Below are 19,272 nucleotides of genomic sequence, written 5' to 3'. Positions count from 1 at the left end.
GACCACCAGCACCCAGTCTACCTGGGAGTAACCTTAGACCACCAGCACCCAGTCTACCTGGGAGTAACCTTAGACCACCAGCACCCAGTCTACCTGGGAGTAACCTTAGACCATACCCTCATCTACAAGGAGCTGGGGATATGGTCTATTTTCAGCAAGTGTAAAATCAGTCATTACGACTGCATCAAGGCCCGCCAAAATACATTTTAGTCGACTAAAACTTATATTTAATGAATCGACTAACACTATAGAGTAGACTATAAAACATTCCAGGTGACTAAAATGTGACTATAAAGCTAAATGAAAACGTTTCAAAAGACTATGACTGAAACAAAAAATTCCAAATTTGCTGTCAAAATCAACACTGGGCAACGTTTGAAAAAACACAAGTTGATCTCTCTCTCTCTGTCTCTGTCTCTATCTCTGTCTCTCTCTCTCTCTCTCTCTCTCTCTCTCTCTCTCTCTCTCTCTCTCTCTCTCTCTCATCTCTCTCTCTCTCTCTCTCTCTCTCTCTCTGGTGGTGATAGACTGGGGGGGGGGCGTATATAGACTTTAATGTGTTCCCACACAGCTGTGTGAACTGGCTCCAGTTCAGTGTCTTGGCTCAGTGAGGGCCTGCCAGTGACACATAAACAAATTGCAATAGCAGAGAAAAGGGCTGATGATGTGGTCTGGACTCACACCGATGATTTATGGCATTCCCCACAGACAGTTGAACTGATTGAGTGATTCACGTGTGTGTTCGACATGGACGTCACATCATTACCGTCACATTGGACCCAAACCAGATGCAACCAACGGGAACCTCTGTTGGTGTTTTAAGAATTACCTTATACTTTAGCTATTGAAAGATAGTCTGCTATGTAGTATTTTTGAAAAACCTGTGAAAATGTGGCACATATCTTTGAATATATATTCTTTCACAGTGAACGTTTTTAACTAAAATCTTTGCTTCTGGGGAGGGTCCCTGAAACAACATATTTTCAGATGGGGGTCAGCGGCCAATTACATATCACCCATTCTTGAGATAAGGGACAAAACCTTTTTCAAACTGGATTTTTTTTTTTTTAAGATACATTCAAATCAAATAGATGTATTTGTAGACACAGGTCTCAACTACCAATCTTGAGAAGGAACAGGTTTTTCGCATAACATTTCTTTCTAAAATGGGACATTTATGCACTTAATACCTGATTCATGTCAACTCCGTCAGACACACTAAAATCCCTTTTAATTGAATTTTATCATTTCAACAATAATATAAAGTCCTCAGTTATCTTATAATGGCTTTCAGTAATCAAGTTAAGTAATACAAATCTTTTAATATTATTTTGTTCCAATATCACACTATTATGAAATATCCAATTTCTCAAAACCGTCATTTCAACCTTTATTTTCAATATTATAACATGAAAACCATGTAAAAAAAAAAAAAAATCATCATTACGTATCATTTCAGTTGGTGTTTCAATACATAAGCACAAAAGATTTGACAGCAAATTTTCTATTTCTTTGGAAATTAACAAAAACATCACGGGACGAACGTCTGACGGAGTTGACGAACATCTGACGGAGTTGACAAGTTTAACTGATTTAGGTTCTAGACCACCTAGGATCTTGATTCTGGTGACTAATCCCACATTTTCAAGGATGAGGAATACAGTGGTACTATTTAGATTTGCCCTGTGAACATGGCAGCCATTTTTCAAAATGGCCGCCAACTTTCTGTTATTTCCCAATAACTCAAGTTCTACACCACCTAGGATCTTGATTCTGGTGACTAATCATACATTTTCAAGGATGTGGGATACATTGGTACTATTTAGATTTGTCCTGTGACCACTGACCATGGTAGACATTTTTCAAAATGGCCGCCAACTTTCTGTTATTTCCCAATAACTCAAGTTCTACACCACCTAGGATCTTGATTCTGGTGACTAATCATACATTTTCAAGGGTGAGGAATACAGTTGTACTATTTAGATTTATCCTGTGACCATGGATGGTAGACATTTTCAAAAATGGTGGACCTGCTATTATTTTACCAATTTACTCAGGGAATATTATCAGAATAATATAAAATCTGTGAATACATTTCTTACCAAGAATTTTCTTCACCAATGTTTGTAAAGGTGTCTACTAACATATCCCACATTGGTTTCTATTTGACCACCCTAGGGGCATGTTTGACAGCTGCTGAAAGTTGGGTACCATCAACAACCAATATAAGGCTAAATGTTCTAAATTTCATTATGCTTTAAGTAGCATGTGGCATGTCAAACTAGGGGCTTTTCATGATTCTGGATCCATTCCAAGCATTAGTTTTGCACAAAAAACACTACGTTGGCTAAAAACGGCCATAGCCATCATCACAGATGTGATGAGGTCAGCACATGTCGGCACATTTGGGCAAGTGGCTATGGCCAAACTAGGGGGTCTATGGCCAAACTAGGGGTCAAACTCCTTGGGCTAAATTCGGTGAGGTGAACAGTGAGCAGTGAACAGTGAGGGAAAGACTGAAGACAGAAGATTTGGCTTCAGGACCATCAGGCAGGATGTGCAGACACTGAAGGCATCAGTGTCTTTCTCTGTGTCCCCAGCATGTCAACCAAAGCAATGTTACCAAATCAAAGGAGCCTTCACCTCATGTCACCTGGGGCTGGGTGAGCAATCGTATCCTGTATCTAAACTCACAACTAAATACAGACACTTGGCCAGACTGCCGTTTGAAAGGGTCAAACCCCTCATCCTGATTGGGGAAGACCACCCCACCTAATCACACCAACCGAAGAAGTGAGGTTGGGGCCTCCAGGTGGACCAGCAGCCATCTGCACAAAGACTGGGCTGGACCCTGCAGGAAAGCAATCTCCAGCCAAGACAATGTAAGTTGACTATAACAGAGCCCCAGAACACAGAGCTCAGGAGAAGGATGGAGAAACACTGGCAGGAGGCCACCAAGATACAATGCCCCAGAGACCCAGAGTGTGCCACCACTGGCAGTAAGGAGATCAACTGCTGCAGCAAAGATGTCATGAAAGGCAAGTCTCCACCAAAAAAAACCCTGAACCTAATCGGGGTGTCAAGAGACCAAAGTTTCTCCCCCACAGTTCCCTGCAGTGGCCAGTGAAGTCAAACTGTGCATCTGTACCTGAAAGGGGCAAGTCAAAGGCCAGAAAGCCCACCTCCTTTTAATGTCCTGTCAGTAGAAACTCAACCTGCACCTGAAATAAGCCCTTACCTCTCCCAGAGAAAGTTCATCCTTGAAAATGTAATGATTAGTCGCCAGAATCAAGATCCTTGGTGGTCTAAAACTTGAGTTATTGGTAAAATAACAGCAGGTTGGTGGTCATTTTGAAAAACAATGGCTGCCATGGTCACAGGACAAATCTAAATAGTACCACTGTATTTCTCATCTTTTAAAATGTATGATTAGTCGCCAAAATCAAGATCCTAGGTGGTCTAAAACTTGAGTTATTGTAAAATAACAGCAGGTGGCGGCCATTTTGAAAAAAAAAAGGCTGCTATGGTCACAGGACAAATCTAAATATTACCAATGTACCCCACATCCTTGAAAATGTATGATTAGTCACCAGAATCAAGATCCTAGGTGGTGTAGAACTTGAGTTATTGTAAAATAACAGCAGGTGGCGGCCATTTTGAAAAATGGCTGCCATGGTCACAGGGAAAGTCTAAATTGTACCACTGTATCCCTCATCCTTGAAAATTAGGTCTTAGTCACCAGAATCAAGATCCTAGGTGGTGTAGAACTTGAGTTATTGTAAAATAACATCAGGTGGCGGCTCTTTTGTAATATGGCTGCCATGGTCACCACGAGACAAATCTGTGATGGCCCCATAGCCAAAAATGTTCCTTAAGGCATGCTCTAACTGTGTGCCAAATTAGAATACTGCCCATTATTCAAAAACAATAATTTTATTGTTTTAGGAACACTTTTGTCAACTCCGTCAGATACACGTCAACTCCGTCAGACACAAAATCTGACGGAGTTGACGTCTGACGGAGTTGACAAAATGGCATTTGTTTTCATCTTAACCCTCTTTAGCACAATGTAGCCATTTTGTTTTTGCTTAATTTTGTTAGCTAAACCTAACCCCTAAACTAAAATAATAAACATTATTTTGGAATTCTTAACAAAGATCATAATAATGTCCTGACGGAGTTGACATGTAAAAGCTGTGACCACATTGTTATCAACATTGTTTGTTTAAAATATCAAACAATTGAATGCTTGTCAGACCAGGTACTCCACTGTTGCAACAAATATAAATGGGACTTGGAAAAGGAGTCTTCAGGCTAAATCTGTCGACAATATTTTCTGATTAATTTAAGACTTTTAAAAAAACCTGACGGAGTTGACGGAGACGTGGGACGAACATTTGATATGAGATATTTAATAGAAAATATAAATTAAAATTAACTGTGTATATTATTTGCTATGTTGTTGACAATCTACTTTAATTTAGTATGTATATTTATGTGATTGTGACAGTATTAGACACTTTTTTGGCAGTTTGAAATTGTGGCTACTTGCTGGGGACAGGCTAAATACAGGCCTTTTTGGGTACAGGGCCTGCTTTTAACTAATTCAGATGGAATATGAAAACAATTATAATGAAATTAAGGGCATAATAATACACAACTGTATTACACTTAACTTTGCAAGTGCTTTTATTTTTATGAATTAATTTATTTTTTACATAAAATAAGGCTCTTATGTGTGGGACATGTTTTTTCCACTTTTGTCCCTCATCTCAAGAATGAGTGATATAATTCTGTGGGTCTTTGACATGAAAAAGGTTGAGCACCACTGACAACACTATTAAATAATTACCATAGATGCAGATTAATTAAAAGACGGAACATTACTTACTTGATCAGAGTAACAAAATCAACACTGCACTAGTACACCGCTCTACAGTCGAGGAGCGTCTATTGGGCAACATTCAATGTCATTTCCGGCTAGTTTGTCATCCAAAGTTTTTAATGGATGGGATTAAAAATCTTAAAACGTGAATAACTCTTAATTATTATTAGTATTAGTGATTCTAATGAAGTTTGATACATAACATAAGCAAGACAGAGAAGACAATTGCATATTTCTTGGTAGTACATTATGATTATTATCGTTGTTATGATTATTATTCTTGTTTGTTTTGATATAATGTACACAAAAGTATGTTAATGTTAGCAATTTTTGAAGCAAAAGAGAAGAGTCTATAGGACATGCAGTATGGTCAATGAGCGTTGTTTCCTTTTTGCCCTCGTGGGGATTGGAACGACGATGCCGCTCATCAATTATTCACAGCAGACACAGTGTGGATGTGACAAAACACATGCTGCTGATGAATATTTCACCCTCCGGGCGTGTCCTCTGTCCGCGTGGACCCTCGCAGCTACATGGGCACACAGTATAACCCAGGGGAGGGCAACTTTGACGATGGAGATGGACACACTCCACACTCACTCCAGAGGGCCGCTATATTTCCACACTCACTCCAGAGGGCCGCTATAGTTCCACACTCACTCCAGAGGGCCGCTATAGTTCCACACTCACTCCAGAGGGCCGCTATAGTTCCACACTCACTCCAGAGGGCCACTATAGTTCCAAACTCACTCCAGAGGGCCGCTATAGTTCCACACTCACTCCAGAGGGCCGCTATAGTTCCACACTCACTCCAGAGGGCCACTATAGTTCCACACTCACTCCAGAGGGCCACTATAGTTCCACACTCACTCCAGAGGGCCACTATAGTTCCACACTCACTTCAGAGGGCCACGTTGCAGTGCAACGCGTGATCTTGACTCTTTTTTACGGGGGCCAGCTTCAAATTGCAGGTGTCCGTAGGTTTTGCTAGTAGATTAAACCTTTGGGGCAGGTAGAGTTTGCATCCAGGTTGCCTGACAAGTGCCTGTTTATCTTCTAAAGTTTATCCCACGATTTTGTAACCCATTTTCACCCCTTGTGTCAAATATCTAATGTGATCCTGGGCTCTACACACCCTCCGCCAACCTGGGGAGAGCAACGGACTTGAACTCATGCTTCCTTCATGCATGAGTCCAAGTTGCTCCTTTAGACCTGACAGGGGGGAGTTTCCCTAGTTGGACGTAGCGCGTGGAAGGAACAAATGTGAACCCATAGTCATATTCATAGCTATAGGTATTTGTAAGTAAAAAGGTATGAAAAAAAAGTGTTAAATCGAGCAGTAATTCAAATTTTATAATGGGCAGTTTACTTTTTGGGCAAGTTGAACATGACCTTTATTGCCCGACAGGCAAAGTGCCTCTGAGACCTTGGTGTCAACTTCTGCATAATAGGGAATGTTCCAGTTAGCCTACATATTTTTGTATCCCATTTCAGCTTTAGAGAGCTGGTGGTTGCTCTGAAATGTTGCATCATATCAGAATGTTGTTAATACAAACAAAAAAAGAAAGGAGCTTTGCCAGTTAAAGCATCTTTTCCTGCTATTCCTCTATTCTCATCCTCCATCGCCTCCCTAGAGACGTTGAGCACAGATGCGTCTGTCTCTCGGAGAAGCGCTCGGATAAGCTCTCTATACGCACGGCGCTCGCTCGCTCGGCATCACCTGTGCCTGCGAAAGCGACGCTTGAATCAGTCTTCGTACGGCAAAAATAATAATAAAATAAAAAATCCAGGCTGTGCAAGTTTTTAACTCACTAAAAATATTTTACCTTTTTCCCCCGAGTACACAGAATTTAGCTGCCCCACGCTTGTTGTATAGTCCGCCGTCGTCTGACAAAAAAATAATAATATACAATGCTGTTAAAAAGTTATTCATCATCATTCATGTTTGTTTTTTGGTGTGCGAGGGGAGAGAAAGTGCTGAGTGTAGATATTGTCGAAGCGTGTGATTCATGTGCTTTGTGTGTTTGGTTTTGTTTCCCCCTGTGACGGCCGTTTGGAAACGTGTCTCCTAGGAGTCTGTGTGCCAGACATCATGATGACACTGATGGAAGGATGCTGTGTGTGGAGAGAGAGCACAGATCCTTTTGTTCCATCCCAGTGAATGATGATGCATAAAACAAAAACATTCTTAGATTTGAAATGGGGAAATTCTGGTTCATACTGTGTTGTGTGATGTTTAGTATACGCACATAACTCTTTTTTTTGTAATTACTTCCACATTAACAATCTGAATAGAATGGTCCTTAAAAATATACCGTGGTCAATCCTGGTCTCTATACTGCCTCCCCCTGGCCAGCCGGGGCGCCTGATGGAGGGGAAAGGAACTGGTTGGAATAACGTGTTCCTTCCACTGCGCTACGTCCAACCGGGGAAACTCCCCCCCTCGTGTCAGGTGAAAAGAAGCGGCTTCTTGCATTTAAGGAAGCGTGAGGTCAGTCCGTTGCTCTCCCCAGGTTGGCGGAGGGAGTGTATAGCCCAGGATTGCGTTAGATAATTGACACTATGGGTGAAAAAAATGGGTTACAAAATCGTGGGATAGAAATAAATGATAAGAAAGAAAAAATATACCGTGGTGGCCATATACATTTGGGGATTTGAGAACCTAGTGGTTCAGAAGGCGTTTGTAGAATGGCCCTCAGGTCCTAATGGGTTAACCACCTGAACCCTAATCTGGGGGGAGGGCATCTGTCAAAAACAAATCATCTTCAAGCTCCAAACCCTTTGTGAGCTTGGAGATCTGGTACAGAGAGCAAAAAAGGAGGGGGGCCTAGTATAGTGCCTTTGGGGACTCCGGTCAACTGAGTACAGTATATTGGCTTAAAGTGGTTAATGGGTGTCTTATTTGTAGACATTAAAGACATTTTTGAAGTGTTCCTACTGTAGTAGTTCATACTGTAAGATAGCCCAGCACTTGCAGTCACATTGCAGTCAAACAATGAGTCAATTGCCATGCATTACTTTGATCCATCAATGATATATGGCATTGGTTTTCAAAGTGCGGTCCGGGGACCCTCAGGCTTCCTTCGGGGGTCAGAATTTTTTTTTTCTTTTTCTGATTCCTATTGACAACTGACTACTATAGTATATGTGACCAGATTTGACTGAGGGACTGCCATTGGATTTTTTAGTTTTAGTTTTTTCATGGCATATGAAAGCAGGGAATCATAGCTTCAAATTGACATTTTGTTTGATCAGTTTGACCCACCAGTTTTGGAGATATGGCTTATAGAGTAATGTCCTGCAGAAAACAGCAAGTTGAGAAAACAGGCTTGAAAGGGGTGAACCTTTCAAGCCTGTTTTCTCAACTCGCTGTGGTCTCTAACATGTTTAAGCATTTATTTCATATTTACATGTCCATTTCAGCTCTGACACTTATTTCAGACATGCTCTAGTATGTGAAGCAGCGACGGCTCCAGAAAATTGTGACTGGGGGTGCTATGGGGGGGCTGGTATTTAGAGGGGAATCTTGGTTTACATAGAAGTAAATATTGGGCTTGTTTTGAGGGTGGGGGGGGGGGCTTAGGGGGGGCTAAGCATCCTCCAGAGGGGGCTAAATCACCCCCTTGCCCCCCTGGAGCCGTCCCTGATGTGAAGAGTCTGCCTGTGCTATTTTACTCATTTTGGATAAAAAAATACCTCATTTCAGTTTTTCTCCTCTGGTGAAAAGCTGGAGGATCCACAATGGCAGTCCTTGAGTCAAATCTGGTCATATATAATGACACGCCTGCGTTGCTGCAAGAACGAGCCGAAGGCGACTTCTGTAAGCAGCGCAGAAGTGCCATTAATGACAGTAACGCACACCCTCTCGTGTAATATTGCGATTATACAACAGTTACCCTTAAAACTAAGACAGAAATCATATTTTTTTAATGACAGATCAAGCCACTACGACCACAAATATCCCAAGAAACTAGCTATCCTAGCCACCCAGTCTGCTGTGCTCTGGGAGAACAACACGGCTGAATTCTTTGTTTTAATTGGGTGTTCCATGATGCTGGTTTGACGACCTGTTTTCATAGTGCATATTGTCAGGAATTATTTAACCCCTTGCAACGTGGCATTCTTATGTCATTTCAGATTAAAGTAAAATAAATAAATAATAATGAATAAATAAATACATGTTTAAAAAATAATAATCTGGGTATTTGTTGTGTTTCCACAGGTAAATCAGAGAGGACTTCTTTTCTGGGCTACGGGCGTGAGGCTGCAGCAGCAGCAGCAGCTGGCTGTCAGGTACATTTATCTGCTATTAAACTTCTTTATTGCTCTATAACTTGCCATCAGTGTAGCCAGAGTTTGGTTTTCTAACGGCAGCTTTTATTTACCACTGGCAATAATTTGTACATGAACTTCAAGATGATGATTGTGATGAAAGGCGGGATGCCTCCACCAGACACATTAACAGTTCTGCTGCAGATTAACAGTGGGGCAGCGGTGGCCGAACGGTTTGCGGTCTTGATATCGGAAGGTCGCTATAGTTCGTATCCCCGGACCGGCACGTTAAAATTACCACCGCTGAAGTGCCCTTGGACAAGGCATTGAACCCCTACCATGAAATGTTCTATGAGCAGGGCCTGGCTGTAAACAATTAGTTATTGAGCTTAGTCCAGTTACCCTGGGTAAACATAGTTCCTTTCCTTTCTTTTTTCTGCATAACCCCCTTTCCACGCTATTTAATCCATTTATCTGCCCTGCGGATTTGTCGCGGACCTGGTGACGAGGCCGTCGTGTTATGACGACGAAACCGGAAATCGACCCGTGCTCTGTGTTGCAAGGGCTTCTGGGAAAATGAGTTCAATGCAAGTGTTTCAACTGGACTCCAGCAGCTCTCACTGCCTGTTGTTGTTCCGGGTCGGGACGGTCGCATACAGTATACTTTTAAATAACCATAACTTTCTCAATTTTCAACCGATTTTTAAACGGTTTTGTTTGTTATAAATGTTAGAGACAAAATTAAGCAGATAAGCATCCTGAATCATAGCTACGTTGACAACGTTTGTAATAAACCAACCAGTTTGTAAATCCGTCAAGATTTGAGCGAGTTTTAGTTTGAGCTGCCATAGAACATACTGTACTGTAGTCCCGAAGCAAGATGGCCGCTGGGTGAACTACGTCAGAGACTCCGCCTTGAGCCATCTAGCCTATATTTATGTCTATGGTGTGGAACGTGTGTGTCGAATTTGAAGTAGGTGGGGGTGGATTTCAGACGTACGTGCACACGTACAGTACACACAGAGATTTATAGTTGGATGTCATAATTCAACCTTGACTTGATTGTGACCTTGACCTTTGGCCTTTTTCGCAACCGTTTTTCAGAACGTTAATCATCTCTCCAGGGCCTGCTGATCATTCCCATCAAGTTGTGTGAATGTGAATAATGCTCCCAATTTGTACAACACACTTCTGACTTTGACCTTTTGGCCTTTTCAGCCCTATCATTCCGGGGCAGCCAACTGGGTCATTCTCCTTTCATGACAATCTGCCCAGCCATTCTCATCGTCTTGTTCGCAGGCAGGCAGGCAGGCAGGCAGGCGGGCAGATCAGGTACTTGTGATGCTTTTGCGTTACACTCTAGTATATGATCAATTAGGGCGTTCATTTACAAAAAAAAGAAAGTATGGAGATGAGACACTTCTGCCAGTTAACTCCTGTTGTGATTAGTCCAGGAATCCTGGTCTCTAAACTGCCTCCCCCTGGCCAGCCGGGGCGCCTGATGGAAGGGAAAGGAACTGGTTGGAATAACGTGTTCCTTCCACGCGCTACGTCTGGCTGGGGAAACTCTCCCCTGTCAGGTGAAAAGAAGCAGTTCGGACATGCATAGAAGGAAGCATGAGATCAGTCCGTTGCTTTCCCCAGGTTGGCACAGGAAGTGTAACGCCCAGGATTGCATTAGAATAGATAATTGACGCTGGGTGAAAAAAAATGTTACAAAATCATGGGATAAAATTGATAAAAATCATCATAATTTTTCGACCACGGTCGAGATCATGGATTTCACAATGCCACGCCAGACTTCCCAGTCCTTCATTGCCATCCCCAGTTCCTGCTTACTGATGCCTGTGTCCCTATAGCGATGACATCAGGGAACCACAGTTTTCTACTTCCAGAGAAGAAGGGAAGATATAACCTCATTGTCAGCTCTGTAGCAGTGGCCGGCAAACTGTGTTCTTCTGGATCAGACTAGTGAAGAAACACGGGGAAGGTTGCCATATATTAGATTAGTCGATGGGTGGCTCTTCCAAGACAGATTTTACGCTCTCATTAGAAGGCAGGTGTAAGTGCCATCCAACCGTTTCTCTAATTTTCCATGTCTCGGAGCCATAGAGTAGAATCGGTCGTAAATATTTTTACTTTTAACATCTTGCTAAGCTATGATGACCAGATCTTATGCATGTCATTGCAGGCTGACCAGGCCCTTCCTATAGTTTGAAAGTCATTTTGGGAAGAACACACACACACATGGCCCTGCAGCAGCTGAAGCCATCTGACGGTATAACGGAGGCTTCGTTTGTCTCGTCGGGAGAAGAAAAACAGAAAGACTAGAAATGAGGAAAAAAGCAGATTCTTTCCTCAGAGACATCTAGACTTGAATGCTGGCTGGGGTTGGGAATGTCCATTATTAGCATTCTGACCACTCCAGTGGTTATTGACGGTCCCCTCTCTTCTGTTGCACCACAGGACGATAAAAAAACATGCCTCAGGTGCAGAGACAATGTCCTGCTTTCATAACGAGCAAACAAAATGCTAAATGGCGGCTTCGTAACCCCCTCTCTGTCTCTTGGAGATGTCACAATCCATCTCTCCCCACAAGACAAACGTAATATTATTTTAACCCATTCTGGGCGGGAACCCCTGTTGGTGTTTGAAGCATTATGTTATACTTTAGCTATTGAAAAATAGCAGATCGGTGCCGCGCTAGCTTGTAGGTCTGCTATTCTTTTTAAATCGTGAAAATGTGGCGTAAATCTTTGAATAATTATATTCTTTCAGAGCGAACGGGAGTCCCTGGGACAACATATTTTCAGGTGGGGGTTGGCGGCCAAATACAGATAATTCTGGGGGTCCTTGACATGAAAAAGGTTGAGTTCCACTGACATAGAATTTTTCAGAAAACATTTACATTTCTAGAATCGACCTCAGGTCTAAATGGGTTAAATGTTTTTTTCTTCTCCTCCTTCCCCTTCCGAGAGGGAGCGTGAACGAACGTAAATTTGAAAAAAACAACAACCAAACAATCCTTTATGAGACCACCATACGTACATACTGAACTGTAATGGCGTGCAATTGCTCTTGAGATCTCGCCAAAACAAGCCCATCAGTTACGGCTGGGCGGTGGGAAGGGGGGGGGGTCTTGTCATCACGTCGGAGGCAGTTTAGCCTCGCTCAGCATCATTTGCATGGGCTGTACAGTACACAACTCTCTGTGTCTTTATTGAGTTAGTTATCTAAAGTGCTGCGGCCAGATGTGGCCCCTGTTCTCTTAAGCACAAAATAGATTTGAACATACTGATCACCACCTATCCATGGCCCTCACCAACAGAGTTGATTTTGACAGCACATTTAGATTTGAGTCATATTTTACGGGTCCTGACCCACTGTGTGAGAAACAGTGGACTACTAGAGCCTTCATTAGTGATGTTTGGTGTCACCTGGATGTGGGACATGGGCAGTGTTGATTTCGTAGACTAAAACTAAATGTGTCTCTGATGTGTTATATAGAATCACATGTCGACATGCGCCACCAATGCGCCGACTAGACGTGCAATAACAGGACATATCACACCGGCTGGGACGAACGCTGAAACTGTTTCGTTGCGTCTCTCGACCCATCACTGTGGTTTGGGCCCTTAACCCATTAACCCCCCCCCCCCCCCCCCCCCCCCCCAGAAGCAAAGATTTGAGTGAAAAACACTCTGAAAGAATATATATATTCAAAGATTTGCACCACATTTTGATGATCTTTCAAAAAATAGCAGATCTACAAGCTACACGCTACGAGCTTGCATATCTGCTATTTTTCAATAGCTGAAGTATAACATAATGCTATAACAAAACACCAAATGACGTTCCCGTCCTGCATGGGTTAAAAAGAAGGCTGACCTCACATCCATCGCTGCAAGGAAAGGATTCAATATCATTGAACCGAGGCGGCAGCAGGAGAGCGGCTCGGTGTGCCATGTCAATGTCAACGCTGGTGCTTCAGTGACAGATTGTCACTTTGCAGAGCCTCGTTTCTCTTAGAGCCGATCAGCTGATTCTTACAGGATTTGATAGGCCTCCTTTCAGGTTAGAGTTAGAGAAATAATCATCTCTACAGTTTGTTATTTTATGTATAGTTTTTGAGTGGTGTAACCACTCCCTTTCGGAGCTTTGTGTGTGGCTGGCTGCCTGCCTGGGTGGGTGGGTATGAGCACGAAAATAGCATGGTTGTTTTTTTGTTTTTTTTTCACAAGTTCCCTCCTCCTGCCTGGATCTGGGCTCTCTCAAGCAGAAACGATGACCCCGGAAGCAGCGGGACAAAAATCTGATATCTCCATCATTTCGAGTTGTCTGCCCTGTCTGCGCTGCGACGTGTTGTGAGCTTGTAGATCGGCTATTTTCAGCATGCAACCAAGTGTAAAATGACTTATACTGGATCTCTTGTCCACTAGTCCCTTCCTAACAGGAAGGAGCAGAAATGATGTCCCGTATGCGTCGATTGGATTCCCTATGACGTTTCCAGACGTCCTGTGGATGGGATGTGTTAATGTGTAAAAAGAACAACGGGATGTGTTGGGTGGTGCTACTACTCGTACCGGACTGTAATGATAAAAGTCTTGCCAGAGAAGCAGGGACATGGACCCTGATGGCTGCAGCTGGATGACTTCAACCCTCTGGCGTTGTTTTAGAAATACAAAATGACTGTCCTTTTTTCTTCTTCTGCACATCAGCCATATGAGACTCAAGTTATACTTATATATGTTGTTGTTGTGTGTCCATTTGTTACAGGGAGGTGTGAAGTCCGTGCCTGAGATCAGACAGGTAATTTGACCCATTTAGACCTGAGAAAATATTCTATACAAATGCCTTCTAAGTCCTTGTTTCCTGTTTTCCAGTTTTCTGAAAACCCCATGTTTCTATGTCAGTCGTTCTCAAACATTTTCATGTCAAATACCTCCAAAAATATATAGTAATTGGCTGCCGACCCACATCTGAAAATATGTTGTTCCAGGGAACCCCCAGAAGCAAAGAAAGAATATATATTCTCTTTCTCTTTCGCTCTGAAAAAATATATATATTCAACGATTTATGCCACATTTTCAAGATTTTTCAAAAATAGCGGATCCATTTCAGCAAACTGTCATGATTTAGAAGCCATTTTGTAGAATCGGCCTCAGGTCGACTTTACTTAGTACAAAATGTGAGTACTTTCACCTCTGCTGAAAACAACTCTACTATTTATGTGGGGTTTTCTTTTTATTGTCATAGTTGAACACAATTGGGCACAAACTGCAGATTAAAAACAGGTCAAAGAGGGGGGTGGGACGCACACGCACACGCACACGCGCGTGCGCGCACACACACACACACACACACACACACACACACACACACACACACACACACACACACACACACACACACATACAGTGGTAAACATTATTATTATTATTGTTTATTCCCAGACAGACAACCCTGCAGTTCCATTTTCAAAGGATATGAATGTTCCTTAAAAGTAGGATTAATGCAATATAGTTCACCGACAGGGACTCACTGTGAATGACTGGATGAGACAGATCACCGGTGTTGTGTGTATGTGCACCCAAAAATATAGAAGATCTACAAGCTCACGACTTGTCACACTGTGAGGCATGCGACATGTTGTGAGGTTATAGATCTGCTATTGTCAGTGTGCGACCCCCTTACGCGCATCTTAACCCATTTAGAGCTGTGAAAATATGTTGTTCCAGGGAGCAAGGAAGGAAGCAAAGATTTGAGTTCTGAAAGAATAGTTCATAGCGTGGCACTCAGTGCCGCGCTATGAGCTTGTAGATCTTTTTAGATGCTATTTTTCAACAGCTAAAGCATAACATAATGCTTAAGACACCAAAAGGGGTTCCCGCCCAGAATAACTCAGGCTTTATTTAGGCACAATTATTACATACGGTAATCGCCTAATCAAACATTTGCAAAAATAGTGGAAATTGCCGATCTATGAGATCACAGTGTGTCGCATGATCGCATCGCGATGCGTTGTGAGCTGGTAGATTTCCTCTATGAATTTATTTTTTTAATACATAAAAAAAGAATCATGACATTAATTATTGACATTAATCCATTGTTCTGTAAAGCACTTTGAGCTGCATTTCATGTCATGAAAGGTGCTATATAAATAGTTTTATTATTATTATTATTATTATTGTTATTAATTAAAATTTATTTTGTATATATATTTTTTTATTTTGGTTTTATTACATCAATTACACCCACACAACCTAAACTTTGAACATGCAGTGGATTTTCTGTGGTCTGGGGTTTTCTCTGTGTGTTCTGAAGCCTTTTGAGCTGCAATGAAAACAGGCAAGCAGGCCTCAACAGTGACATCTGCTGGCAAATTTCTTATGTCATATATTGGATTGGTGGTATAAAGGTAGACGCCCCTTTCGGCTCTGGAGCGTATGTGCTCAAGGGAGGGAAAAAAATCCAGAGATTCCTTGCGAAGCCCCACGGAAGCATGAGTGCGTCACAGAGCGCATCTGAGTCCCGGAAAAGATGCGCTGTGATTGGCCACTTGAGTGGCAGCGTGACGTAGTAGATTGTAAATTCTTCCGCCCTCCCGTCAACACACATGGCTCCAACGAACTGCAGCAGCCAATGAGGCATCTATTTATTTAATATCTATGGTCTTACCTCACAGTCAGCAGGACAATCAGAGCACTTGTTTGAGCCAGAAAACCCCAGACCACAGAAAATCTACTGAATGTTAGAAGTTCAGGGTTTTTTGGGTTCAATGGAGTTCCCAAAAAAATGGAGTTCAGAAAACCTAAAATAAATGGTGTCGCTATTTTTGTCCAAAAGTGCCCTCTTACGGGATTTCAGCCCCTGCCTCTCTAACACTCTGCACGAACCTGGTCTTGTTTCATGAACTCTCTGGCCTGTCTCTCTCTCTCTCTCTCTCTCTCTCTCTCTCTCTCTCTCTCTGTCTCTCTTCCAGGCGAACCTCAGGCCGGACGTCTCATTGGCCAGTCCCGGTTCGGTGGCGCCGTCGTTGGGGAAATCGCCCGCTCCGTTCTACCCCCCCTCCTCCTTCACAGGGACCAATCCCAGAAGACGCCCCCTACAAGACCCCACTCCCATTGGTCAGTATAGAGCAGTGTTGTTTTTGGCAGCACATTTCCATTTTAGTTTTAGTCATCTTGAATCTCTTTTAGTCTCTTGAATAGTTTTAATTTAGCCTTAGTCACATTTTAGTCACCTGGAATGTTTTAGTGTTTTAGTCTAGTTTTAGTCGACTAAATAACATAAGAGTTTAGTCGACTAAATCTACAGTTGATTTATTTGACTAAAATGTATTCTGGCGGGCCTTGATGCCGTCGTAATGGCTGATTTTACACTTGCTGAAAATAGCAGATCTACAAGGTCACAACGCGTCGCGCTGCGACACGTTGTGAGCTTGGAGACCGGCTATTTTCAGAATGCAACCAAGTATAAAATGACTTATACTTGATCTCTCGTCCACTAGTCCCTTCCTAACATTTTAGTCTAGTTTTTATTTGTTGTATATTTAGTCTTGGTTTTAGTCATCGTAGCTTAGTTTTCATTTGGTTTCCATTTAGTTTTCGTCAGTGAAATTTTTTCGTCTCAGTTTTAGTTGACAAAATCAACACTGCAGTAGAGCCCTTGTGAGCGGGCGGGGTCGACATATGCCCTTACTGGGCTGCATTCAAGACACTTGCCTTGTGTCTGACACCTGACTTGTGTCTGAACACAGCTTTGATGGATGTATTCTGTCCCCCTCCCCCCATCAAACAAAATCTTTGGTCAAACCATATGGGCTTCCATTGGACATGCATTGGAGTGGCCAGTAAACACAGACACAAGACAGACACAAGACAGGTGTCTTGAATGTGTGAACGCTGCCCAGTAAGGGCATAATATGTCGACCTCACCCGCTCACCTCCACCCCACCCACTCCTGGTGCTGCAGCCATCTTGGAAACTAAACACAATATAAACAATGGGAGAAGGGTGGGGCCGAGAAAGGCCCTTAAATAGGCTTCAAAAACAAAATAACGCTCAAATATTGAGGATTAATACTTTGGGGCCATTGTTGACACACTGTAGTGTAGGTCATCTGTATCCATTTTAAATTAGTCTTGTTCATAATCAACCGCAAAGCAAGCTAAATTGGCTTCCGTGTTGAATGTGAGATAAAGAGTGTTTTTCCAGATCATGCTTCTTGCTGCTGCTGCGGGTGCTGGTTACTATATTTGCGTGTCTGGTGACTGAATTGCTGCTCTTTTATCTTTTCCACAGATCCTCTCCAAACAAAGAAAGTTCGAAAGGTCCCTCCAGGCCTCCCTTCATCTGTGAGTGCAAGATCATATGCCTGTCATAGAAATGGATTTTTCACTGAGCTTATTTAAACGTACTCGCTCACTCGCACGCACGCACGCACGCAGGCCGCACGCACGCACAACCACACTCACTATAAATAAATCATTGCTGTCGGGCGGAAACCTCTTATCTCCATATTCTAACTTCGTGTGGGGTTTTTTTCTCGTAATTAACGCCCTACTAGAACACACTACGGCATTGCACAAAAGTGTTAATTTTACACTTAATTTTACGCTCTCAAGAGTTAAAGATCTATAAGGGTCCATTTGGTTACCAAGTCTCCATCATTTAGCTGCATGGGGACCACCTGGAAACCCCCTCAAATGACCACCGGTGGTCCTCGGACCACTGGTTGAAAACACACTGCTGTAGTTTCATATTGTGTCGACGCAACATGTGGAACACTGCGTTGCATTATTATTGTGAGCTCATAGATCTGACATGGTTTTGGCGTGCGTGCCAACTCTTGACACGCACGCAACTAAAGTGTATGTAAATCACTCATAACTCCAAGCCTATAACTCCTAAACGATGAAAATTGTCCTTATATGAATGTCCATTTTCTCAACATGTGGGGTCATTTAATCCCTCACACACATATGTGTATAAGACAGTGCGTGCGCGTGCAGCCACGCACACTCACACACACACTTGTTTCTGTGAGGTCCTCAAAAAAAGTGACACGGACGGTGCCTGGATGCGTTTAAAGCTTTTCCTGTGCATGCTTGCGTTAAGTCTATACATGTGCGTTTGTGGGGTTTTTTGTGTGTGGTTGACATCTTATATATATACGCTGATATCTCTATAGGTTATGTGTCAACTCCCCTCCCCCTACTTCCCCCCCCTCCCTTTTTTTGTGCACGCCTGCTTAAGTTGTGTACTGTATATGCGTTCGCTTATGTGTAGGTGACGCACGTGCATTCACACACACACACACACACACACACATGTGTGTGTGTGCGTGCGTGTGTACAGTACATGTACATTGTATGTTAAGAGGTGATTGATTTTTTTTTGGCGCTCATGGCCCTGTCACAGCCCTGCATGGGCCTCCTCTGGGGACAAGGAGGAGGCGAGCGGGGGAGGGAGAGCTTGAGCTGTCACACAGCTCTCCAACGGCCCCGGCGCCGCTCTTTTGATGTTTAATTAGTCATTATGTTAGCCTTGAACAGGAGGGACAGACAGAGATTAATAGCACAAAATCTCTTGGAAAAACGGTCTCTATCGGTATAGATGGAACAATCCCCATGGAGCTATAGCAGCTATAGCAGCTATAGCAGCGTAGCATTAGGATGCAGGGAAGTGTGTGGAGCTCAGCTTGAATGGTGGTGGGAGGGGGGGGGGGCTCATTAATGTATGCATAAATCACCAAGTCAGATGTTCATTGTTAAAACCCCAGTGGATTGTAAAAAAAAAAGGGTTCTAATAAGCCCTATGCCTTATAATGCCTTAGTACTGGTGCCATTGACTGTTGATTTTTCTTTCTTTCTTTTTTTTCCTATATATATATTTTTTTAAACCGCAACTGTTTTTTCCAAATTCCCAACCCTTTCTTTGGGAAAGCTCTATTTTTTAAGCTCTATTTTAAGCTCTATTTTTTTCCTCTCTCTCTCTCTCTCTCTCTCTCTCTCTCTCATTAGCAGGCAACAGTGGCAAACAGCGCCCCTACTGGTACTCATTATATTGGTGCTCATTAACGTCACATACTGTAGATAGATATAGGTGAACACA

General features: G+C 42.7%; 1 protein-coding gene across 2 annotated transcripts in view; it reads left to right on the top strand.

Moving 5' to 3' along the window:
* tcf12 (transcription factor 12) overlaps positions 1-19,272 on the top strand; it is a 139,724-nt gene that overhangs the window by 57,778 nt on the left and 62,674 nt on the right. For both annotated transcript variants that reach the window (XM_080759483.1, XM_080759484.1), the window contains 4 exons: positions 9,108-9,178; positions 13,934-13,966; positions 16,140-16,284; positions 17,461-17,513. In XM_080759483.1, the coding sequence (XP_080615609.1) occupies positions 9,108-9,178; positions 13,934-13,966; positions 16,140-16,284; positions 17,461-17,513 (302 nt within the window). The remainder of the gene's footprint in view (positions 1-9,107; positions 9,179-13,933; positions 13,967-16,139; positions 16,285-17,460; positions 17,514-19,272) is intronic.

This window comes from Protomyctophum bolini (assembly GCF_963924005.1).
Source record: "Protomyctophum bolini genome assembly, chromosome: 1".
Taxonomy (NCBI): Eukaryota; Metazoa; Chordata; class Actinopteri; order Myctophiformes; family Myctophidae; genus Protomyctophum; species Protomyctophum bolini.
This window is presented reverse-complemented; position numbering and strand designations above follow the sequence as displayed.